The 25,728-nt window shown below is 41.0% G+C and overlaps 1 protein-coding gene across 1 annotated transcript in view; it reads left to right on the forward strand.

The window, feature by feature from the left end:
- Positions 1-25,728, forward strand: part of thsd7ab (thrombospondin, type I, domain containing 7Ab) — a 141,091-nt gene that overhangs the window by 34,927 nt on the left and 80,436 nt on the right. The window contains exons 2-5 of the mRNA XM_028579871.1: positions 8,764-9,598; positions 17,019-17,267; positions 18,654-18,838; positions 22,893-22,961. Of these exons, the coding sequence (XP_028435672.1) occupies positions 8,764-9,598; positions 17,019-17,267; positions 18,654-18,838; positions 22,893-22,961 (1,338 nt within the window). The remainder of the gene's footprint in view (positions 1-8,763; positions 9,599-17,018; positions 17,268-18,653; positions 18,839-22,892; positions 22,962-25,728) is intronic.

Genomic DNA, 25,728 nt, shown 5'->3' on the forward strand with positions numbered 1-25,728 from the left:
CACAGTATGGACAGGAGGAATGATTACAGAAACCAATAACTCCATATCTACATATGGGCATGTGAGGATTGTTTTAAGACAGACATGAAACAATGTGAACCTGCCCTTTAATGTAAAGCTTAAAGATGAGCAAATTTTGACTGGTGCACAGAGTTCTAGCCCAGCATCATTTAGCTGTAGCTGGATTGAAGATGTAGCTCTTTAGTAGTTTCATGTTAAGTACTGCTTTCTTTGTGTTGGAATTTTAAACTCCGGTGGATTTATGAGGACTATGGTTAACTGCTCCTCAGATCTCTGCAGGGTAAATCCAGACAGCTAGCTAGACTATCTGTCCAATCTGAGTTTCCTGTTGCACGACTAAAACAACTTTTGAACGTACACACGTTCCACCAAAACAAGTTCCTTCCCGAGGCTATTTTGCAGAGCCGCCGTGGCTCCGCTCGCCGCTTAGCACCGCCCAAGACGATTGTGATTGGTTTAAAGCAATGCCAATAAACCAGAGCTCTCCTATCCAGGATGTGTGGACTAGCTAGACCCTCCTCCGCAGCACTGTCGAGGAAGGTCTGGCAATGCGAGACTATATCAAGATCAATCTGATGGCTGATTATGAATACACTAAGCCAGTTCTATTAAATTACCTTCATTTTCATAATATTCAATATTTTAATTAAAAGATCCATGCACTTTAACAAAGACAAACGTGCTACATTCAGTTATGAGTTATTATGAAGTTGTAATATGGAGTAAACTGAGAGGAGATCGTATAGAAACGGAGAAGACTATGTAACACTGTGTGACTTGTTGAAATGTCTGCCTCATGCTGGACCTGATGAATAAAGAGTCGTCAAAGAGGCTCCTTCAAGCCAAGCAAGCACAATCCTGTTATTACAGCTAATAAAATTTTGAACAAGTGTGAGCGCAGAGCCTTAGTCAGTGTGGCTTAGTGCTGCGCAGCCCTGGGCACTGATCACATTGAATGAATGCCAGGGTTAACAATCATCCGTGAATGCTAAGCTGCTCAAAGTGTTCCGTCAGATGTTAAGTATGAGCCTCTGGTCTTTTTCCTTTTTCTCCTTTGCTCTTTTCCACCCTAACCCCTGATGCACACTGTGGCCTATTAAGACCAAAAGGCTAATGTCCATCTGGTGCTAAATAGTGGTCTTTTGCCTGTGCTCCAAAAGGAAAAGCATGATGTGATTGGCCACATTTTCTTTTCTGCAAACAGTATTTAAAGCTGGCTGTGCTCTTTAAACACAGAAACAAAGCACTGTTGGCCCTTGCCATGCACACCAGATTTGTTTTTTAGCTCTCGGCTAACAAAATACTCTGCTGAGCTTAATGTGACTCAACATGGCAAGTTCAATGTGGTAATACTTAGTTCTCCCATAGGCTATGCAAACATGCAATTATCGTATTGTAGTTCATACGATTAATTCTGTCTAAACTGTGAAGCTACAGAGTGCTCAACACACTAGTTTGAAAACACTGCGGTCGGGTTTTAGAACTAATAAAAGGTTACATAATGAAACTGAAACTGCGCAGTGTTACTATAGAACTGACGGATCAATTTCCATGCACGTTTGCTTGAGATTTAAAACACCATTCACGTTCTTTTAATCATGTAATTAAGCTTCACTAGAGCATTTTAGGGGATTCTTTCAGGCTTTTACGAACCTGAAAATACTATCAAAACCCTAAAAGGAGGTTAGTTTGTGAGCAGTCATATCAATAAAATATATATAGGCATCCGTAAAATCCAACCTCTGTAAAATCATCTTTCTAAGCTTTGATTTAATCTGACAAGTGGTCTGAAGCCATTCTCCTTACTGGAACTGTGTGGGCGATGGAATCCTTAGAGACGCGAGGCTTACACAATATATACATTAACTCACTTTTAACCTTCAGACTGCTGCTCCTTGTTACTGTAGAGACACTCTGACAACATACTGTACTGTGGGACTTTTGACAGTATTCAGCTAAGTTTCCACTAAGGGTGAAAGGGCTTTGTGCACTTTTCTTAACAGTGCTTGACCCTGCAGTGCTTTATGAAAACTCCATTTTACCGATGAGCCAAACCAGCTTGTATTTTATGAGAACTTTTTAACAAAAGACTGATTTGGAGTCAAGACACATCTACTGGCTATAGGGTCGCGGCGAAGTGCCAGCGAGACAGACGAGATGATCCTGCGATGAACCCTGACCCAGCCGAGAGAGAGGTCCTGTTTTTCAGTATGAGATGCCGTGGATCTGAGAAGTAATAAACAAACAGAAGCCGAGAGAGAGACAGAGCGACACAGTGACCCATTCATTAGTGAAGCTGACCCTGCAGGGACAAAGAAGCTGTTCATTAAATAGACACTCAAGGCCCAGTCAGAGATCAGGCTCTCACCCTGACAGTGAGGCTATCACATTCCACGTATATTGTTCAAAGTGTTGGGCCTGGGGACTCCCAGGAGACGTGTTGAGGGCTCCATGGGGGCCCCAAGTAAAACAAAGAATAGCTTATTTTTATTATTAAGTTAGCTAAAGTGCCTGCAGAACTTTCCTTTTTCTCTTTGGTGACTTTTCAAGGGTTTTAAGAATCATCATTAGCACCTTATGGTTCCCTGGTTTTACTGCATGTGAAAGTGACTAAGCACTTTTAAAAGAAAGAAATGTCCCTACTGTGGTTGGTTGCAGTTAAGTTAGCTCATTAAACAAAGTAAAACTAGAAGTATAGAATAGAATGCCTTTATTGTCATTGCATATAACAACGGAATTTCAACAACATGAATTAAGACATAATAAAAAGAGACCTAAGCAATATGAACACAGTAATAAATAAGTAGTAGAGTAAGAATATACCGTATATGATCACAAACATACATTACATTGTCCATTGGGTTCTACAATAAGAGGACAATATTTATATTTACAATTTTAAATCGCAATTAATAATGCCATGTGGAGGTTTCTTCATGATTCATTAACAATTGATTAGTTTAAAGTATACTGTACTTGTAAGCACATTTATTTAGCATCGCTATAACTTCCTAAATTCATAATTTTCCTGTTTTATACTGTATTATGTTGTCAGCACATTTTCCTCCTCAGTCACATTGGCACTGGCCTCTATCCTCGCTACTGCTCATCTCGTACTATGCTATGGTGACAGCAAATACAGCACAAACACAAGTTCACTGACAGAGGTCGCTGCTCCAGACATGCATGAACTTTTTGAAGCAAATATTATATAAATTAGGTATTGGGTCGAGCACAAACTTTCAGCAACTCTTAACACGTTTCCAACATGCAAAGATTTACTGTATTTAGAGTTCTTGGTACTCACTTTTAAGACTATCCAGTTCAGATGTATTGTAAGAGTTATTACATGTCATGTTATGTCATTCTACCAATTCTACCAAAGATAGATATCAAAGACCCAAAGTGTTTGGATTACAGCAGTGATACTCTCCACCTGTCACAAGTCACAGTATCGCATGAATGATATTTTACATACAGTATGTTTTAAAGTACTGAATAAATTGAGTTTTTTTCTTCTTTCGGAAAAACAGTTAAGAAAAGACGGGAGAATCAAGTATGGCATGTTTTTAATTAGACCTAGATGGTTGAATGAAACGGTGAATGAAGCGAACATTGTGGACATGTCAGCAGTTTAAAATGAATGCACTACTTTTCTGAAAGATTAAATAAATGCTATTGTGATTGTTGTGTGTTTATTTGATTAAGTAATGTTTGCTTACGTTACTTTTGATCGAGTTCATTGATGCAAACGTGCTGCCTGTTTTACATTAAAGGTGCCTTGCCACACGTATTTCATTACTTTATGGTAATGTCTGAAGTTGTACTATGGACCCTGTAACATTTTTTGTGGAAAAAATGCCTTGGTTACCTTGTTTCAAGCCATTCTAGCGTGGTATAGAAAGCCTGCAGGAAGACTCAGCTCGATTTTGCCAGTTCTCATTAATATTCAACAAGCTAAGCTGTTTGAATCTGATTGGCTAACAGCTAGCCAATGAGAGCCTGGCTGTCAGCATCCTTTACCCAGCGCAACTGGGCGAGCTAATGAATAGTAATGAGCTCAGGCAACACCATGTCAGACTGACCAGCTTTTGTAATTGGCCTGATTTCACCGCTTATTTCTTTTCAGTGGCTAGAGCTGACAGAAGCTAACAGTTCATTTTCACATTCACAACATAACACAAACACATATGGACCTAACAGATTTAAAAAAAAATACAAGGAAGAACAGTTTTGTGTGGCAGGGCACCTTTAAATCTGACAAGAATGTGAAGTCTCCAGATTAAATTTTCAATTCAATTTTATTTATAGTATCAAATCATAACATAGGTTATCTCGAGACACTTTACAGATAGAGTAGGTCTAGACCACACTCTATAATTTACAAAGCCCCAACAATTCCAACAATTACAGTAATTCCCTCAAGAGCAAGCAGTGCGACAGTGGCGAGGAAAAACTCCCTCTTGGGAAGAAACCTTGGACAGACCCAGGCTCTTGGTAGGCGTTGTCTGACGGGCCGGTTGGGGGTGTGATGAACAGTGGCGATAATAGTCACATTAATAATGGAACAGTGACTGGATGTAGCGGGAAGCTGCAGGGTTCAGCAGGAAGCAGCAGGGTTCAACAGGAAGCTGCATGACATTGCAGGGCACCGCTGAGCTCAGCAGGGAGTGCAGCAGGACCATGGCGACAGCTGGAACCAGGATCTTGGTGCCAACGTTCTCCAAGGAAATACTCTGGGGGGAAAAAACATAAGGACTCCGGGGAGTAAACTCCCCAGAAGCTAGGATTAGTAACAAGCATTTCTGGGACGGGATACACACAAATAGTAATAATAATTGTAATATAACGGGAGAGGAGAGAGCAGGTCAGTGTGTCAAAGGAAGGAAGTCCACCGGCAGTCTAGAACTATAACAGCGTAACTATAACAGCGTAACTAAGAGAGACAGGTCATAACAGATGTTATCAGTAAATTCACTATCTGCTAAAATAAGTCACGGAAAGCATATTTTTATTGCCAAATGATAAAACTACATTTACAGTTAGATGGCACAGGTCTGAGCTCTATGCAAGTACTCTATATGTTTGGATACTTTAACTTTATATATGTTCATTTGTCTTCTATGTAGATTTGATTTTTACCACAAAATAACTTGAATAAATACTGGCCTAATAGTGGAACTGGATCCTCAAGTCAACTCTCAATTACATTACATTTTTTTCAAATCAAAATATTATTATTAAACATTTCTTTGAAGAGACCTGATGTACAGTAGAGTGACAGCTATTGATAATTCGGTGAATACTTTCTGCTAAACATGTGACAAATGGAGGTGAAACACAGTTTGTTTTCAGAATGTCAAATGATGCTGTCAGACAGCATGCAATATTGAAAAGTTAGCTGTAGGCTACTAGAGCTACGCATTAATTTACATTCGGAGCAGAAAGACCAAGTTTCAAAGTGTGGCAAAACATGCTGCTATACGTACATCTGCAAAGATCTGACAAAACAAAACATGTCATATAGAATATTAGAAACAGCATAAGATATATCTGTAAAGAGGACAAGATGCAGAACAACCCAGACTCTTACTGTGCATTCTGAGACCAGGCAGGTTGGGTATATGGCCGAGCTTTGTGATCTTTATTCGTTGAGAACGTTTTATATTACACATCCTGAGCAGGAGTGTTGAGTGTGAGAGCTGTGCCAGAGAATAGTCTTGGGAAAAGATAACTTCTATCTGGGAGGGATTAGATTTATGTGAGAGGTGTTTTATTTTGGTTGAATCTGCTGCATTTTAGATTTTGGATGAGCGATTTCTCAGCTGCATTTTCTCTCTCTGCCTCAAAACTTAATATCCACACTCTAGATAACATTCACTGTCGTTATCAGTTTGTATTGTGAAGGCAAAACTTCCAAGTCACCTTCTTTTCTATTATTGGATTTAAAATAAACCTCACGTATGGATTCAGACAAACACCGGAGAGGATTTGTCTGGGGAATACTAATGTATTTCTACCCTCTAAGTCTTGTACTTAATACCAGTGTCTAAAATGTAGCAGCAGCATGATCTGGAGCTGTAGATGCCCAGCAAACCTAGAAAACACTTGATGATTGGACATTGATCAAGTGTGTTGATACACTGAGTAGTAAACCAACCATTTAGAATATGCTTTCAGTCTCCTGTGAATGCAGCGTCATGCTGACTGACTGAAGATCCTGTCAGCGGTACAGTATCAGCAGCTGAAATCAGAGAAAAGAGGCAACAAGCAGCCTCATCAGAGGCAATCATTGCCGGAGATGTGCGTCTGATTTTCTGCCGGACGTGATTTTTAACTCTGCATGGACGTGGGTCAACAAAAGCTGCCCTCACACACTGACTGCATGTTGCCCACAAAGATCCAATCAGCCCCGGGCCACATGCCACATAATATAATCAGTTACCTAAGAGGCTAAAGTGAGGTGAAAAATGAAGCTGCCTCATTAGTTTGATTTCTTCTCCCAGAATCAATAGCCTTTGGATAACACAGTGAAAGCCCAGGCACCCTGCTTTACAGTAATTAGTTTTTTTTTAGTACCAGCTGAGTTGGGATGGCTGGGTTAAGACAGTTTTTCATGGTGTCAGCTAAGTTTTCTTCATGAAGAAACACAAAATTAGGCCCTGCACTCTCTATTTGATTCTACACAGGCTAATATGATAAAATAGTGTGTGTCAACTGTTTATTTCTATCGCAGTGTTACGTTAGCCGAGTCAACTTTATTTCCAATTCCACAATATGTGCCAGACATACAGAGGAATCGTCGTTTCTCTTCGACCCACTGTGCAAAAAGTACAGATAAAAGATAAGTAATAAATACAATAAAAAAGATAAGTAATATATACACTACAATAAATACATTCTAAATAGTGCAAAAGTAAGGCAAAATCAAACAGCATAGGAAACTAAAGAAATTGAAAGAAATAGCACCTAGGAAGTTTGTTTTTAACCAAGTGAGCAGAGCAGATGTGTTTTGGAGCTGTCTAGTTTTTAATACCAGAGAGGTATACCTAAGGACTAATAAATAAACCCAAAACCAACTAAACAAAGCTTGGGCTTGAGAGGGTTGTTGATGAATATAACAATACATGAGGAGCATGTTATGAACAAGCAGCAAAACATTTCAGCTGTTGAAGGATAATGCTGGTGCTACTCTCTATCATATTATATTATTATAATTTTCAGCAAATTCAAGTAAAAGACCAAAACATATGTTTTAGTTAATTTTTTGATACTTTTTGATGTAGGAACCCACTGATCTCTGATGAAGAAGTTAATTATTTAATAACAAAATATGTTTAGCAAATGTTATGCAAATCTGTTGTGGACTACTTTCAGAAGCAGATTATTATAGATTTGGTGCAGTAGAAACATGTCACCCAGTGCAACAGTGTGGCTCACTGATGTACTTTTAATTTATTTTTGGACAACAATAGAGCTCTATGACACAGAAAAATAAGCTACAAAAGACTTTGGCCACGTGCACGCACACACACACACACACACACACACACACACACACACACACACACAAAATACTTGTTACTTGTTAGTATGATCAATTCATTGTTGGTTTTGTTCTTTTCACAGGTTTTGTTGACTGTAAAAAAAACATTTCCAGCCTTTTCATTTAAGGCTACTGTAAAAAGCCCTATTCTTGAAGCATTGCTAGTAATTTGTACAAATGTATTTTATGTATTATGATGTATGATTATAACCTCTACACCCAGTCCTGTTGTAGGACTGTTTACTGGATCTCTACTGCAATTAATTAAGAGAGGATAAGGTGAGGCTTTGCCAGGGACTTGTGTACAGACAAATAAGTTTTATTGATGTTTGTGGCAATTCCTGCTGGTTGCCAATAGAGTTTGATAAATGCGACAAATTACTCCCGGCCCCTGTAAATTGGCTTTCAGACACTTTCCTTTGATCACCAATAATCTCCACTGTTGCACATTGTATTCAATCATTGCTAGTCTCCACCCCTGTAGCACTCAGACTGTTTCTATCATGCACCAATAATTGACCCAAATGTAGCGCAAAACAAGGTGACATATTGTTTTATTGAATATGACATAGTTTTTGCACTCACGCATGCTCTGCTGTGGGCTGCCAACGGCTTTTCAACACATTTACATCAAGGACCACATTAGAGAAGTCTGTGAATTTATTGTGTCATCCTTGAAAATGCATTATAGGCTTTTCCACAGTTGTCAAGCTCAAGTAAACTGTCTCAGTCTTCCTTTTACATTAGAAGTTTTGAGGTTTGAAATGTTTGACTAATTAATGCTTGCATAATGTGGATTTCTGTTTTAAAGGCGCACAAGAGCTTTCAAATGGAATCCTTGAGTGTTACTAATGTAATTTCAAATCAAGTCACTGCCTGTGCAATGAGGTCTTGTTTTATTTTAAAATTATTCATAACCAAACAGTACATCTTGATGCAATTTCTTAGCTTGTCCAATCTGAGGAGCATCATTATTCCGATTTCCAACCATAAAGTTGGACTAAAATAAGAACTATTATCTTTCCGCTTTTTCTGAGCAGTATCTTGATTGTGTTTTGTCATGTGATAAAGCAATTTACTCTTGAGGTCTCTTACTGTACAACAGACTGTTCTTCTTGGAGTTACTTCTGAAGCTAGAAGGTTTATTGTTCCATATGTTACAAATTGTAATTTGAGACTGTTCATTTGTTTCCCAGGTCCATGGGGAAGATGCATGGGCAGTGACTGTGGCCCGGGTGGCAGCCAAAGCCGGGCAGTCTGGTGTGCCCATGTGGAAGGCTGGACAACGCTTCACACCAACTGTGACCAGGGCCAGCGTCCTTCCAACCAGAGGAACTGTTTCCGTGTGTGTGACTGGCACAAGGACCTTTATGACTGGCAATTGGGTGCCTGGAATGTGTGCGTGCCAGTTTCAGCAAGGACCTTATGGGCCTCACGGCCGTTCACATGCAGTGGAGGCGAAGAGGGCATTCAGACCCGGGAGGTGGGCTGCATACTCAAATCAGACGGGTCTCCAGCAGAGGATGCCATCTGTGAGTACTTTGAGCCCAAGCCTCGCCTGGAGCAGGCGTGTTTGATCCCTTGCCCTCAGGATTGTGTGGTTTCCGAGTATTCTCCATGGACGTCCTGCTCCAAAACGTGTGGAACAGGCCTCAGGAACAGGGTCCGTAGTGTCCTGGTTCCTCCACTTTTTGGAGGCGCGGTTTGTCCCAACCTAACTGAGTTCCAGTCTTGTAAACCAGGGCCTTGCACAGGTCCAGAGGGCATGTACAATCTCAGGGTTGGACCGTGGAGCCCTTGTGCCCTCCCACAGACTCGGACGGCACGCCAAGTTAAGCGCCGAAAAGGTAAAGGCCAGGGGCTCAGGGAGAGAGCAGGAGTCAAAGATCCAGAGACTAGGGAGCTTATCCAGAAGAAACGAACCCGGAACCGCCTCAATCGGCAAGAGAGTCCATTCTGGGACATCCAGGTGGGCTACCAGACTCGGGACGTGACCTGCGTACACCGGAATGGGAGCGCTGTGGGACGCAAGTGAGTGGCAACATTTTCACATTAATGTGACGGAGTAAAATTGACCTGTTTTCCTAACACTATCATATGCACCTTTTAATTTTCTTGCTTAGACAATAGTGAAAGATCTGTCAGAATTATAGCTCAGTGATAAACACTGTTGTGTTTTGTCTCATTTTTATAAGGCGATTATCTTACAGGCAGCAGAGGTAGAGAGATCTATTTAATCTCTATCTCTGCCTAATTTCATGTTTTCTTTGTATTTATTGACAGTATTTCTATCCACTTATTTATTGTTGTCAGAAAATGAACTGCTCCTCATATTTCCATGTACCTTTGGCATTTAGGTGTGGTGATTTTTAAGTCAGTGCGTTACATAATTCCAAATTTGTCCTCCTCAATCTTTTTTTTTCTTCCTGTCAGAAGGTGACACGTAGCGAAGGATGTTTATCGGCTGTGTGTTTGTCACTGCTTTGCTGTCAGAGCAGTGAAACACAACTTACCGCACTGTATTTGATGTCAACTTCTGAGGATGGAAGTGGCAAAGCAATTTTATGACACAACATCAATCTTTGCCAGGACTTTATGTGTTGCTTTTCAAAATAAGGGCCTTTTCTGAGTTCAGTCCTGTGGTCTTGAATGGATGTGTTATGATATTTTATAAGCAAAGTGAACAAATCAAGTGTGAATCTTCTTTCTCTCTTTACCTACATCTTTTCAGCTTTACCTTACAAACATGACTCTTAAACGAGAAAAAAAATACACTAACCATGAGCATTGTCGATTCATGCAGATAGTTTGGGTTTTGAGAACTTCCATCTCAAAACTTCAGTAGCTACATTAAACCGTTCTTTTTCTGTGTGATTTTGGTGAACTGATGTGGTAAGTTTTCCAGAATGACCGATAAAACAATCTGTGATTTTGAAAAGCATCATATAAAAGATCATCACTTGAATAGGCAATTGAATTTTGCCTTCAGTGCGCGCTACTATCGGGAGGCTCAGAAGGTAAAGCTGGTTGTCCAACAATCACATGGTAAGTGGTTCAATCTCCGGCTCCTGTCCATATGTCGAAGTCCTTGAGCGAGACACTGAACCCCAAGTTGCTCCGGATAAGTAGGCCGCTATCGGTGTCTGAAAGTGTGTGTGAATGGGTGAATGAGAGGCAAATTGTAAAGCGCTTTGTCCGGTAATGTTTAAAAGCGCTATATTAATGCAATCCATTTACCATTTACCATCCATATTATCCAAATCTATGAGTGCCTCCATTTATAGTGTTGGTAAACCCATGTGGGATCTAACCTCTGGCCTTGACATTATTATTGCTGTGAGCTGAAAAGTCACTGAAAATGACATCATGAAATGGCTCTCAATTCCCAATCATTTCTTAGCAGAAGTCTCTGCCTAAAATGCATATTACACATTTTACTTTAAAGAAAGTTGTAGAGCTCCGCAGCTCCGGTTAATTTTCAAAATAAAATACACCGTGCTCACGCTGGATCATATTTCCCTGCACTACACTGTGAAAACACAGCACTGGATGGAAACAAACTGTTGTTGGTTTGTGGTTCTATTCTACGTGAATTCGCAAGATCTCGCGGGTCCTCGTGCTCTGCTGTCAGTCATGGCCGCAGCCGTTCCGTAACAAATCCGGACCTGGTGGGTATTGACCATGGATGTATTAAGAGAACGGATGGACGGCAGAGCACGGAGCCGATACGCAACGGAGCCGTTCCGCAGCCAATCCGCAAACAGTGGAAATTAGGAGTTACAGTAGGTCTTAAAAATACAAAAATAAAGTCCCTCAAGATATATTTTTACTGACTGGTTAATTGGTGTTGTCACTCATTACCATGTCATGTACAGTATCTTAGAAGGATTAGATAGTTTTCCAATATCAACAAAGCCAAGTGTTTGAAATGTGGTCAGTAAAGCTATAGTGCGTAGTTTCTGTCACCCCCACGAGGAAGTAATGACAACAAAACTGTCGGCGCATCCACATTATACAAGTCTTACGTGATCGCCCCAACCCCTCCCCCAAGCAGTTGCTAGTAGCTAAGGAGGACACAGATGATTAAAAAAACATGATGGACTCTTCAGAAGAGGTAATTATCTTCACTTGAGGTTCTGCGTGGAAAAGTCAACGGAAGACACCATGTTCTAAAGACAACCATACTGAGAAATACAGAGAGATTTGTGTGGAGTCTTAATTAGCTTTGTAGCAACTCATTTGACAATGGCTTAAATTTAATGGACGTTTATTAATTTCAAAGAAGTTACGCCCTAAGGGCCCTATCTTGCACTCAGCGCAATTGCCTTTGTACATCGATGCATGTTTAATTCCTATTTTGCACTTGACGGACGCACGTCGGAAAATTAGGGAATGTATTTGCGCTCCCGGGGGCGGTTCAGCGAAAAGAGGAGGCGTGTTCCAGCTCAAACGTTCCCTGGTGCTATTTTGCAGTTTCAGGACCAGGAAAAACCTGGTCTAAAGTCAGTGGCGCTAGTCAGTCAGTAGCACGTTAGTCAGATGCTATTTTAGGGGCGCATGCTTGGCCATAATAGATCGTGTGCACAACGCGCACTTTGCTTCTCTCATCTACACGGACGCAGCAGTTCCCATTTTTGCAAACCATACATAATTACAAAGAAAAATATTACTGAAAATGCCCTTCAGGTGTTTGGATAGATCAGGAGGAACTTTACAGTACAGTCCTCAAAAAGTCGCAGCATTCTTTGTGGCTTGTTGTGATTTACACATTTCCATGAATCATGGATGTGTTGATGACATAAATGAGGAAATATTAGAGGACTTAAGGAGACGTGATGTTGAACTACGGCGGGATTGGACACTTCGGCGGAATATGGTCCTGGAGTGGCAATGCGCGATGTGCTCCTGGTGGAGCGGGTGAATGGAGATGGAGTGGGGGGGAGGAGGAAGGGACACAACAGGAGCAGGTAGTGCGTTTGGAGGCCCACGCTCCATGGCTGCAGCAATCCTCTCCAGACTTGAGGAGATGCGCACTTTGCCGCATCTCAGACAGCTCCCGCTGGCGTGCGCCAGGCAAATCCGCCGTCATAATAGCAATCGGCCATGGAACAAGCGCGCCTGCTCTTAAAGGGAATGTGAGATGACGCTCTGATTGGTTTATTGCACGTTACGCCCAAACCACACCTAGCTACTTCAGACCAACCCATTTTAGATTTGCGTCGGGCGCAAGAGTCATTTATCCCACCGGTATCATAGCAACAGCACCCGAGATCCGCCCACAAAGCTACTTGTGTTTCACGTTTGATACTTGCGTTTCAGATCGTTAAAATAGGGCCCTAAAGCTTTAAATCCATCTTCCCACGGGTTTGAGACACATATTGAAAAGGTTTACATGCATCCATATCTTCAAAACACATCTGTAATCATTCTCCTCATGGTATAATTAAATCAGTATGCATAGAAGTAAGCGTGCAGTTTCTTTCTTCTGCTCCCTGTTGTAATTGCATCTGAAGTGACATCAAAAAGATATGAAAATTACTCAGTTTTTCACCTGTTTTCATAAAAGCACCAGGACGAAAGCAACTCTAGCTATTTCAACACGTGGTCATTCCAAAAGACGTATTAAGCTGTTTGAGCGTTTATCTGATTTGTGTGGGTGGAAGAGCAGTGGAAGAGCTATGGAGCGATGAAAGTGAGAGTCTGGGAAGACTAGCAAAACCAATCCATGCATGTCATCCATGTGTTTGTGTCAGTTTATGGATAGCTGGCTAGCTACTTAAACTTTTATTGCTACCTAAACTGCTAAAGGGAAAGTTATTCTTTTTCTGCCTTTTTTCTGCAGTTACCAAACAGCTTCATCTACATAATCACCACCCTCTGATTTTCAGAAAAAAACGAGGCAGATGCAATTAGATACTATTTTGACTTTTGAATGAACCCCTAAACTATGATTTGTGGACTATTTAGCTTTTCAAAGAAGGGCCCTACAGAGTTTGGCCTTTTTAAAATTTTATTTTGATTCTAGGTATAACCAAAATTGAGGAGGGAATACAAAACCTATTACTCATTACAAACCTTTACAGACGGCATAGCTTTGTAGACTGTATATGTAACATTTTAAATATTGACTTACTTTATCCTAGTCTTGCTTTGCCAGACCCTCCTCCAAAGCGCGCTGAAGGAGGGTTTGGCTACTCCACATAGCATAAAACGTGCTCCGGTTTAATGGCATTTCTTTAAACCAATCAGAATCAGGCGGCGCTAAGCTCCGCACAGAGCCACTGCAAAACTGTCGTACAAGAGAAAACTCAGATTGGACAGATAGATAGTCTAGCTAGCTGTCTCAATTTACCCTGCAGAGATCTGAGGAGAAGTCAACAATAGTCCTCATTAATCCACCAAATTTATAATTCCAACACAAAGAAAGCGTCAGGAAACAGTAAATACACGCATCTGGTGGAATATCCTGCGGCACCGGAGCAATCCCGGAAGTGGAACATCAAGGATATAGACTCATTTTATCCTAAAGAAAAAAAAAAGAAAGTTTGACCACTTGAAAATAGAAACCTATGTTTATAGCATCTGGTACAGTGTTCACAAAAGGTGTACAAATCTTTTGTTGTTCATGACCATAACAAACAACAAAATTCTCTTTCTGTTATTCGTATTAACCCTCTAATGTCTGTGACTCAGTCAGCGATTCTTCTGAAGAGCTATTTCTGTAGATCCATCATCTATTTTTCTGTTCCTTCGACTGACAGTAACCTAAAGTGTCATCGCTGTTCCCTAGAAACTTGGATATGGGGCATTCACAAGGTCTCGGATCTCTAGGAAAGAATCGATGAGAATGTCAGTAGAGCAAGCCAGATCTGTCACATGCCAGTGTTCTCCAAGATTTGATCAATTATGTACTAAATCTATTCATTAATGCTTTGTTGGCGCAGCGCTCTCAGCAGTGACTGGGATCAAATATTTCAAAGGAACCGTGAAAACAACTCACATGCCCTTAGGAGCATAAATATTAATCCTTGACTTGTTTATTTCTTGTCCTAAAATATTCATAGTTGTTTTTGCCACTTTTGGAAAAAGTGGAACGAACTTCCCAGTCATATCTTCGCCAGACGCTCTCTGAACATCTTGCTCACTTCATTTCCAATTTTGTTTGATGAACATCTGTCATCGAGCCTTTACTTTCTCCATAGGTCTTGACTCATCCCAAACAGGCGACTTCCTCATAACTCTGCTCGTGTCCTATTAATCAGGTTTGCATCATGATCTTTGCAAATTTTGGCTGTGCCACGGAGGAGGTGCATCACATTACATCATGGCATTTAATGCTGAATTATGCCCGCATGGTGCTGTCATTTTGTTTTTCATCTTTTTGGGCTTCTTTTTTGTTGAAGGCACTAAAGTCGTTAAAAGGCTTCTTCTGTAATCACCTGACCCACATAGAATTATGTTTTTAGGCCATTTCATTGGCACTCTGTTTTGATGAAGGCAGTTCAAGTAAAAGTAATGTGTTGGAATATGGAAACTTTCTGACTGCTTTTATTTTGTCTAAAGGCCCTTGTAGTCCATTGTTGCCAGTTACTGTGTAAAACCTACAGACTTAAAAATTGACATTTTTTACACATCATCTCACTTATTTAAATAGAGAATGATTTTGTCCTCATTCTGTCTCAATGACTGAAATGAAGAAATAATGACTTCTTTTTTGCAGCTTTGAAATCTCCACAAAAATGCTCGGGCATTCCTACAGCAAAGGGGAAACGACTCAAAGGATCTAGTTGCAGCCGAAATGGGTCACTGGCTGCATTAGGGGCTTTTTAAAACACAAGAAGTTTCATCTGAGACAGGAAATCGAGCCATCACCCTCAGTGCATCAAATTCACAGAATAAATTCCACATTGTTTCCCTCCGATGCAGAATCAGCCGGCACACCAAGTGTGTTTGGCAGAAAAACAAAACTAAGATTTTTTACAGTGTCGCTTCAGTTCCTCTTCAAAGACTTCAGAGGTGTTTTAATCTGCAAAGACACAGGGGTTGAAGGAAGAAAAGAAAGGAAAAAAAAAACATACTTGGCTCATACATTTCCTCATTTATAACGAAAATCTGAGTTGCTGGAGGTGGAGTGTGGTGGCAACGTCTAAATGAGAAGTTTCTAAATGAAGCAGAGCTGTAATTAGCACTAATAGCTCGTCAGCTGTAGTGCCTCAAGGGGGAAGACATCCAGACTGAGTAACACAAAGTAGTCGGCTTTAGTTAGAACAAATTTCTAATGATTCGGAAGGGGCCCAAAGAGAGGACTGGTTATTCATTACATCTACTGTAAATGCCATTTGGATGATCAAAAGATGTGTGTGACTGATTGATCCGAGGTCGGTTTGGTTGTCTTAAGAGTTAACGATACACACACCATGCCACAGCACTCCCGTTTCACTGCTAATGTGAAACTGATTATGCAGTCAGTGTGTATGCAAATGAGAGTAGCTAATGACAAAATGTGACACCAGTCAAGAGCAGATAGTTTTAAGGGAAGGTATGCACACCACTGTAGTGTCAGATATCTGTTCCGCATGTTCAAACCTCAAACCGTGGCTTTAAGGCATCTTGGCACATTGATACTTAAATGGCAGTGAGAGGTAACTGAAAGATTAAACGTCACTGTAATGAGGCGTCAGTAAGATGCACAGTGCAGGAGTCTGTTCAACATAAATATGTAAATATGTATATAAATCTGTGACCAGTTGATGCCAGAAAATAACAAACTGATAAAATGATCTACCTTGGGAGAGTTGTAAGGCTTGTTTGCTTACAGAAAGTGATTTATCAAGAAAAACTGGCAAACATATGCTGGTTTCATCTTCATATTTGCTGCTTTTCTCGGTTTTGTATTGTCTTTTTTCCCAGCAGAACAATTTTCGTTTGGTGTGGTTGATGGTTGTAAACACTACGGAGGATGAACTTTATCACTATAACCCAATCAAATAGTTTGACATATTGGGAAATGCGCTTATTCTTTTTCTTCGAGAGAGTTAGATGAAAAGATTGGGCCCTGTTGAAACCTATTGATATATGTATGCCCAATTTAATGCTACAGACAGCAGCCCCTTAGCTTAGCTTAGCGTACAGACTGGCAGCAGAGGAAAGTAGTTGGCTTAGCTCTGATTAAAGTGCCTACCAGCACCTCCGAAGCACTAATTAGCACCATATATCTTGTTTGTTTAATCCGTACAAATAACGCAATGTAAAAACCTCAAGTTATGGTTTCACAGGAGGGTCATGGGTCTGACTATTTCTTGGCCGGGAGCAGTGACTTCCTGGAGACTGAGTGAATCTACAAGGTCTCCGTTACAATTATGGGATGTTCTCCTCTTGTAGTCCTATTCAGATCAATCTGATAACCAAACCTCCATTCCCTCCTGTCCCCCTCCTCTTTATCCTTTCCCAGCCTGTGCTTACCGAGGGACCTGCCGCTGACCATCCAGTCCTGCGTCCTCCCCAAGGACTGCCAGGTGACCGACTGGGCCGTGTGGGGTCCCTGTTCCAAAACCTGCGTGGACCCTGAGTCTCCCATAGGCAATCGCACTCGGAGCAGGAAGGTGGTCCAGTTCCCGGTGGGCAAGGGGGCGGGGTGCACGCCGCTGGAGGAGTCTGAGACGTGTGAACCTCAGGGTGAAGGCGTGCCTCCCTGCGCCACGTGAGTTTCTCCTGATGATGGGGGAGGGAGCCGAGGAGCACAGCGGAGACTGAGAAATGTCGATGTGTTTTTCATAGCGAAGCACTCGACAGGCACTCACGTTTCAGAGGGATACAATCACATGTTAGATTGTCATAATACCCTCCTCCTCAGTTACAGCATTGTTAAGACCCTGCCACAGTACAAAACACTCCGCAGGGATTCTTTCTTTGTTCCAATAATCTCAGGCTCAATACAGTAAATGTCTGGTGTTCAACCTGGCTGAGGCTGCACATGCTTGTTGTTGGTTTCCCTTAAGTCATAACACCAAGCTAATTTGTTCTCTTGGGTGGCGTGTGTGTGTGTGTGTGTGTGTGTGTGTGTGTGTGTGTGTGTGTGTGTGTGTGTGTGTGTGTGTGTGTGTGTGTGTGTGTGTGTGTGTGTGTGTGTGTGTGTGTGTGTGTGTGTGTGTGTGTGTGTGTGTGTGTGTGTGTGTGTGTGTGTGTGTGTGTGTGTGTGTGTGTGTGTGTGTCAGTAGCTCAGTCAGTACGGAGTTGGGTTGGGAACCGGAGGGTTGCTGGTTCAAGTCCCCATATGACCATACCAAAGTATTGTGGTGGACTGGTAGCTGGAGAGGTGCTAGTTCACCTCTCCAGCCTTGCTCTTGAGCAAGGCACCGAACCCCCAACTGCTCGGGGTGCCTTTCCATGGGCAGCCCCCTCACTCTGACATCTCTCCATTAATGCATGTACAGGTACTGATCCAGGCTGATCCTGTAATACAGGCCTGTGTGTAATAACAACAGAGTGAAAACACTGTAATTTCCCCTTGCGGGATTAATAAATTATAAATTGTACTGGTGCCCGACACAAAGTAGAGAATGGAGGGAGACTACAACGATATTTGATTCCCTCAAACTCTCACAGACACATAGATTCAAACGGTAAGCTCACAGATGGCCTTTATCGCCTCAGTTTCATCCTATATTGTCTTTACACTGCTATTGCCAACATTATTACTAATACTCTCATCCTGGAGAGTGTTTGATTTTCTGAGAGATACATTTATTTATTTATTTATATAACAGGCCTATAAATTGGGATTATGAAACAAATGTCCATCACTATATACAAAAATCACATTTCACTGTGTTCTTCTGTTGGGTAAATGATTGGGTAAATGATTGGTTAAACTGGTGAGGAAACTGTCCTCATGCCTGAAACTATTTGCTTGCTGTACTTCAGTAAACTGAAAAAATGCAGATCATCATCTTTTAAAGAAAAAAAGAAAGACTAAATTGGTTGTTACTAATCAACACAGGTTCTATAGTTAGTGAGATTGTAAATGTGATGCACTTTGACACTATGATACACCCACACAGAACATCCACGTTTTCTTCCTCTGTAGCTACACCTGGAGAAGCACAGAGTGGAGCGACTGCCGGGTCGACCCGTTGCTAAGCCAACAGGACCGTCGGCGTAGCAACCTGACAGGGCTCTGTGGGGGAGGCCTGCAGACCAGGGAAATTTATTGCGTCCAGGCCAATGCTGAGCTTCTAAAATACCTCAACGACCTCAGAGAAAAAGACAAAGGTAAAGAAAAAGAAAGTTCTGTGTCATTAATCCCCTGAAGATGTTGCTATTAACATTGTGCAGAACATCTCCTTTACAAAGTCCACTTTTAGCCATGGGATGTGAAGTGAAGTTTATTCTCTCAGACCAAAAGTCATTCGTCAAGCTCTTCTTATTGACTTTTTTTTGCCTCGCATTATTTGTATGAAATTGACAGCTGGAGTGTTTTTGCAGTCTGTGTTTATTTTCCTGTAACAGCAAGGGTACCAGCTGTACAGACATAAGCTGTAGTTGACAAGCTATGACTGTGCTCGTGCCTTAAAAACCAAGAACTCAGTTATTTCCTCCTCTCCTTTTTTTTTCTTCTTCTTCTGTACGTTCATTAATGTGAGAAGCTCAAATTTGTTCCTCAAGCTGAAACTTTCTCAACCTGTGAGGATGCATCTTCACCTCAGTTTGTGCCCTCCAGAGCAAATTTGCATCTGTTCAGCCCTCAACTCAATGTGCAATCACACCATCTAGAAAATGTGCTGTATGTTCAATCTGAACACACATTTAGAAGTAGCATTAACCAGGTGGACTCTTAGCACAGTGTTCAAGCCCCTGAAAACTTCAGATCTTTAGTATTTGTTCTTTATTTGTATTTATCACTAGTGGTAAGAAGCAACACTTTGTTTTATTTTAAAAGATATGTAATGTTCTTATGTGGATGCATTTTTACATATTTGTATTATTTATGTTTAAGGAGGCATAATCATGCAGAAATTCTTCGACCAGCAGCTGGTTTTGAAAGGGTCTTGAGGACAGTCAAGCTTCGGCCAATCTATATTTATTAGAAGGTCACAGGTTGGGATTCCTAAACTAGTTAGAGCATTTATCAAAACATGTTCTTCCCCTGCTACAAAATGCTGCTCTTCAATGTGGCATACCCAATGAAAATGTATGATCCACCACGTCTGTCTGCCAGTTTTTCCATGTGTTTTAATTTCAGTCCCTTGTTTTTTTGTCTGCTGCTCTCCTATATCTTCACTATCCTCTGTGATTTTTATATCACAAGTTTGTTAAGGAAATCCCTTTTTGTCAGTAGCACATTTAAGTTGTATTGATCTCACGAGGCTGTCAACCCTCTTCCTACGATACTGTTACCAAAGTCAACACCACTATTACATACGTCAAATTGTACAATGCCACGCAGCACAGCCTAAAAACAAATAGTTGTACTCTCAAGTGTAACTCAAATAAATTTGATCAAGCGCTATTACATGACAACTTACATTCTCCAAACCCCCGCACAGTGTGTAAGATCTGCATTCCCTTGGTGGATTTGTAGCAGATAATTGCACATCAAATGCTTGCAGCAGACATAAGCCTACAGTACATGTTGACTCATGCCCAAATATACAATGGCATACAATACTGCATTTGCATTAATAGTCACTGTAGCATGTTCTTTTTATCTTCTGTCTTCAAATATCCCACTGTGGCTACATTGTCAGCTTCAAAGTTTCTGTTTGAACATCCAAACAGCTGACTAACCGCTGCCATTCTCTGCTTTTAAACCAAACCGGGAGTCATTTAGAACAAGGATTTTTCTGCTCCTGTGTCCTGCTGTGATTTGTCACTGGTCACAAGTGCAAAGGCATCCATTTCTGACACTTGTCAAGCCAGCTTAAAGTCAAAGCTGCACTCCTAAAGAGGGTATTAAAGACATTAGTTAAGGCTAGGCTTATGGAGGCCAACGGTGCTGATCGCGTGAGAGATGCTCCTCTAGCGCAAACTAAGAGCTTTAAGCTCAGTCTATCCATTCTGGTGGTGTTTAGTGGAAGTTGTGGCTGTATGGAGATATAAGCTGCCTACAAGTTTGTTCATTTTAGGCTTTAATTAACTTTATTCATATAGAACTTTTTTTATATATATAGAACTGCAATGAGCTCAATTACATTTTATTCTTTTTTATATTTCGTCTTCTGCTTTTATTATTAACCTAAAGCTATCTTGATGTTGAATGAATTTTTGATGAACGACTTGTGAAGGGAATGCTGGCAGTGCATTTGCTGTGCTAAAGTATTATTTCTCAGAGTTTAAATTGATCTGCAGTCCTTTGATTCTCTGTGTATCGACCCTTATCAAAGAATAATGAGTCCGGTAGCCAAGATTAAATCAATCGACAGACACTGTTCAGACAAAGCATATTGTATAATATTAGAACGTTTCAGGTATACTTGATGAGATTGAATGTTCTTCCTATGTGCTCTCTATCTATCTATCTATCTATCTTAAAGGTGCCTATAACCTCTGTTAAGATACAGTTAAAGATTCATATATACAAGCATGTTGAGAGCGGCGTTGCCAGGTCTGGCTGTGCAGGAATGTGCTAGACTTGTGTGTGTGAGTTTTACAGTACACACACATAAACGCATAACGTTCTTATCTTCTTGGCGCAGGATTTCTCTGTCCTCTGTTGGGGGGGTAATCCCCACAGCACACCACTGAGACAGAGAGGCAGACAGTGGTTTAGTAAAGTTTGCAGCAACCAGTTCTCTCTTTCTCCCCTCTCTCATGGATAAATATCAGCATGCAAAAGCGGAGGAAGATACCCTCAGGCCAAGATCTGGAATCAGCTTACCACCTCTTAAACCTTCACCTTAATCTTTACGGGGGAGTAGCTCTGATCTGACCCTTGATCAGTATCGCAGGCTAAGTAACATTAACCAGCACTTCCTCAGCTAAGACTGTGTAACTTTGGGTTTGGTTTTTGCTCAGCTGGAGCATATGGATCCCTGAAGCTCTTCTCCTAACCCTGTGGGAGTTGGCATTTTTCTCACCTGTACCATACTGTACCATAATACTTAATACTGTATTAGGAGGTGTTTTATTCAAATTCTCAAGTTCATACTGACATTGCAGGTTAGAAAATCACAGTGCGGGCAAGTAAAGTGACAGAAGATATAAAAGAAATAGTTTAAAAAATTTTTAAATGCATTTTCTTTCTGCGAATTGGAAGAGAAAATGGATATCAGTCTCATGTCTGTGCATTAAAAACTCAGAGCTCGAGTCAGGATATTAGTAGCCTAGCTTAGCATAATGACTGGAAGCAAAGGGAAACAGCTTACCTGCTTCAAACATATGCCTACAGTACCAACATATTTTATCTTATTTACACAATGTGTTGTTTGTTAAATCTGTACATGAAAAGAAATGTAACTTGTTGAGCTATTTCTTGACCAACAAATGTTTATTCGTGCACCTAGTGCACAGTCTCCAGCTATAGACTGGGCTGCCAGAATGGTCTGTACAGGCACAGTAGTACCAAACCTGGCAACCTTACAAGACTTTGAGATGCTACACTCAGTCACTAAGCCTGGCTGTTTTATGCCAAGGCATTCCAGCTCATAACTCCTCCTAAAACAACACACTGATGTTGATGTAGCGCTGTTGGTAGGTGTATTTTGAACAGAGCTATGCTAGCTGTTTCCCCTGCTTTCAATGTTTATGCTAACCTTATGACATCCTAACTTCTGCTCCTGTGACTCAACACAGACACATGACAGCAATATCCATCATTTCACCTAAATCTAAGAAATAAAATGCAAATGAGCATAAAATGTTAAACTATTCCTTTAAATGCCTGGAAAGACCTCACTTAAGTCTGTTATTATTAAGTTAAAAAAAAGACTGTAAACTACTTTCAAAATCTCCAACTGATGACATGACATGATCACCAACATTGCGGCTTTTGACAAAATCAACGAACAACAAATAAACTCATCTTCAGCCCAAAGATAACAAAAGACAGATTTAGTCTTGCTCTTAAAGCTTTTAATTGTAAACAAGCCCAGGATACGAGGCCCAGTTGCTGTTGCATTAGTCTCGGCCTGTCTCTTGTGTGCTGTTTCCCGTCACTGTGTGTGTGTGTGTGTGTGTGTGTGTGTGTGTGTGTGTGTGTGTGTGTGTGTGTGTGTGTGTGTGTGTGTGTGTGTGTGTGTGTGTGTGTGTGTGTGTGTGTGTGTGTGATAGAGCTTCAGTCTCCCTGGTGTGTGCGTAGCTAATAGCTCTATCTCCCTTGTAATTGTAGCAGGTCAGACCCAAAGACAGCAGAAGCCTAGTGTCCCCCCTCTCCTCTCCATCACCTTCCAGATTACAGGTAGGTGTTTTTAGTCACGCTGATAACGAAGCTGCAGCTCCTTCCTTTGCTTTACGCCTCCCAGGTCTTCTTTTTTTTCCTTTTCCCTTTCTCTTCACTCCCGTTCTCATTATCAGTCTCACCTATCCTTGTTCCCTCTCCTCTCCTCTCTTCTACTCTACTCTCCTCACCTATCCTGTATTCCTCTTTCCTCTCCTCCTCCTCTCTTCTTCCCTTCTTTCATCTGCTCTCCTAACCTGTCACCTTACCTTTCTTTTATCTATCCATCTTCCTTTTTATCTTCCCGTCTATCATTGTTCTCTCTCTCTGTACTAATTTCTTCTCCTATCCTCTTTCCTTGTTTTTTCTCCTCTTCTCCTCATTTCTCATACTCTCTCCTTCCCTCTTGTCTCCTCTCATTTTCTTCTCCTCTCTTTTTTTTCCTCTAACCTTCCTTTTTTAAAATCTTGTCCTTGTTTCCTCTCCTAATATTTTCTCTCCGTATTCCTCCTCTCCATTCCGCTTTTCTCCTCCCTGCCCTCTGTCCTCTCCTCTAACCTCATTTTATCTGAGCAGAACAGTTGAAGCTTTGAAGGGACTGAAAAAAAAACGTTGATCCCTCACAAACAGAATCTGGATAGTGAGATGTTTTCCAGTTTTACAGGCAATAAGCCACACGTGCATTAGAGATCTTCCCCCTCTGTTGTCAGTTCAGCACAATAGAAAAATGAACACACTGGAGAGCCCACTGTAAAATAGATCGATAGAGTCTCTCTAACAGAGAGGCAGGATGTAATGAATGTTTTTTTCTCTACTATGTTGGTCCTTAAATTTATATCCCCAAATGGATTGATGTTAAAAGATTGAAGTCAGTGTAGTTCCCCAACAAGACATGGATTAGAAGTGGCTCAGCAAACTCGGTTTTGACTTTGAGTCTATTTGTAAGAGGAATTAGCCATTTTGCATTTCAAAAAGCCCCACTTGCCTTCTTCCCCTGTACAGTTAAGGGAATTATGATTAAGCTCTCCTGAAACTTGAAGCTCTTAGATGTCTTGTAGGAACAGTTGGAATACAAGAAAAAAAGTGCCTCAGGTTAACCATGTGAAGAGATTTTATATGACTAAATCACTAAAAAAAATAATATGTAAATTTGAAAGGTTTCACTCCATACTTGAAAGTGGAGATCAATCCATCTTTATCTGCCTGTGGAAATCCAAGTGTTTTTCTGTGTTTTTTGCCCCCAACGGTGCCTTCCAGGCAACGCTGCCTGGAAGGCACCGTTGGGAGGCACTGGTTATGGTTAGGGTTAAGGTTAAGGTTAGGGTTAAGGTTAAGGTTAAGGTTAAGGTTAGGTTTAAGGTTAAGGTTAGGGTTAAGGTTAAGGTTAAGGTTAAGGTTAAGGTTAAGGTTAGGGTTAGGTGCCTTGAAGGCAGCGGTCGCAGCGCTGCCTGGAACGAGCAGTTGGGGGCAAGAAACATCATCGAGCAAATCAGGTTGGCTGAGTCAGTGAGCAACTTTATGTCCTTTCTTTTAACATTTCCTGATTTTACTTTAGAATTTACTAGAATTTCCTTGAACTGTCTTTTTATTTCTTTTTAATGGACAGTTTTTTTATTCATTTTTTATTTTATATTTTATGAATTATTTTGCTGCCTTTGTGAAACACTTTGCCACCACTGATGTCTGGATCTCCTTTTGAGTGGGACATTTTTTTTGTAATATCTCAGACAGATACCACAACAGATGGTACCAATTCAGTTTTTCACTATTCTCCGGTACCATCAAACTAAACACTAACAGGTGTTGAATAGAGAACTGCAGTGTCATTAGTTGACTACAGAAAAGGAACCCAACACTAGACGCCAGACGTTTTCTATTATTTACCCTCTGTTATTCAAAATGACGTTTTGACCCTTTGTTTTTGTACAAGTTAAACAAACGAGAGATAACATGTTAATGTGTGAGCTTTATAGGTGCTGATACGTAGATTTTGTTTACCTTTCGACAAGCTGTTTCCCTGTTTCCAGTCTTTATGCAAAGCTAATTGGCTGCTGGCGGGTAGCTTCATATTACACATACAGACATGAGAGTGGTATCAAACTCCTTATCGAATTTTTTTGCAAGTATAAGCAAATAAGAGTGTGTATTATTCCCATAACACGTACATGCCACCTTTTGGGATTTAGTCTGACCAGAGGCTCTAGGCAAAGGTCCTCTTTTTCTTTCTCTGTCCTATTTCCCATCACCTCTACCTTCTGGTATTGAATAAAGACCCCCAAAAAAAACATAGATGCACAGCTTTGGAAGATACAGTAGCACTACTTTGAAATGACACTGACACCAACGTACCTATTTTATGTGCATGCACACATGCATAATCTCTGTATCTTCAGAAAATCCACGCATCAAATTTATTTATTGTGGCACGGTTTGGCAGAAATGTAGAAATGTATTCTGCACAGATGTCACAGAGCTGTGCCTTGCATAATGATAGCATCTCTCCTTTTTATTTCGACAAAGTTCCTCCGTGGGAGTTCAGACAGGCATGCACTCACCAGTTGCGTCATGGAAAGGGCCTTTTAAATCACTGAGGGAAGGAAGGTACAAAATTACACCTCATGAAATAAACATGTGCGAAGACATTGTCACTGTTCTCTTACACCTTTAGTGCTGTATTGTTGCATCCTCTCACCTGTCTCCGGTGAGAGTCGGCGGGCAAGGCTCCACGATGTTTTATGTTGCCTGCGAGGCACGGCGCGAGATAATCATTGCTAATTTATCATTCTGA

The sequence above is a fragment of the Perca flavescens genome, chromosome 6 (assembly GCF_004354835.1).
Source record: "Perca flavescens isolate YP-PL-M2 chromosome 6, PFLA_1.0, whole genome shotgun sequence".
NCBI lineage: Eukaryota > Metazoa > Chordata > Actinopteri > Perciformes > Percidae > Perca > Perca flavescens.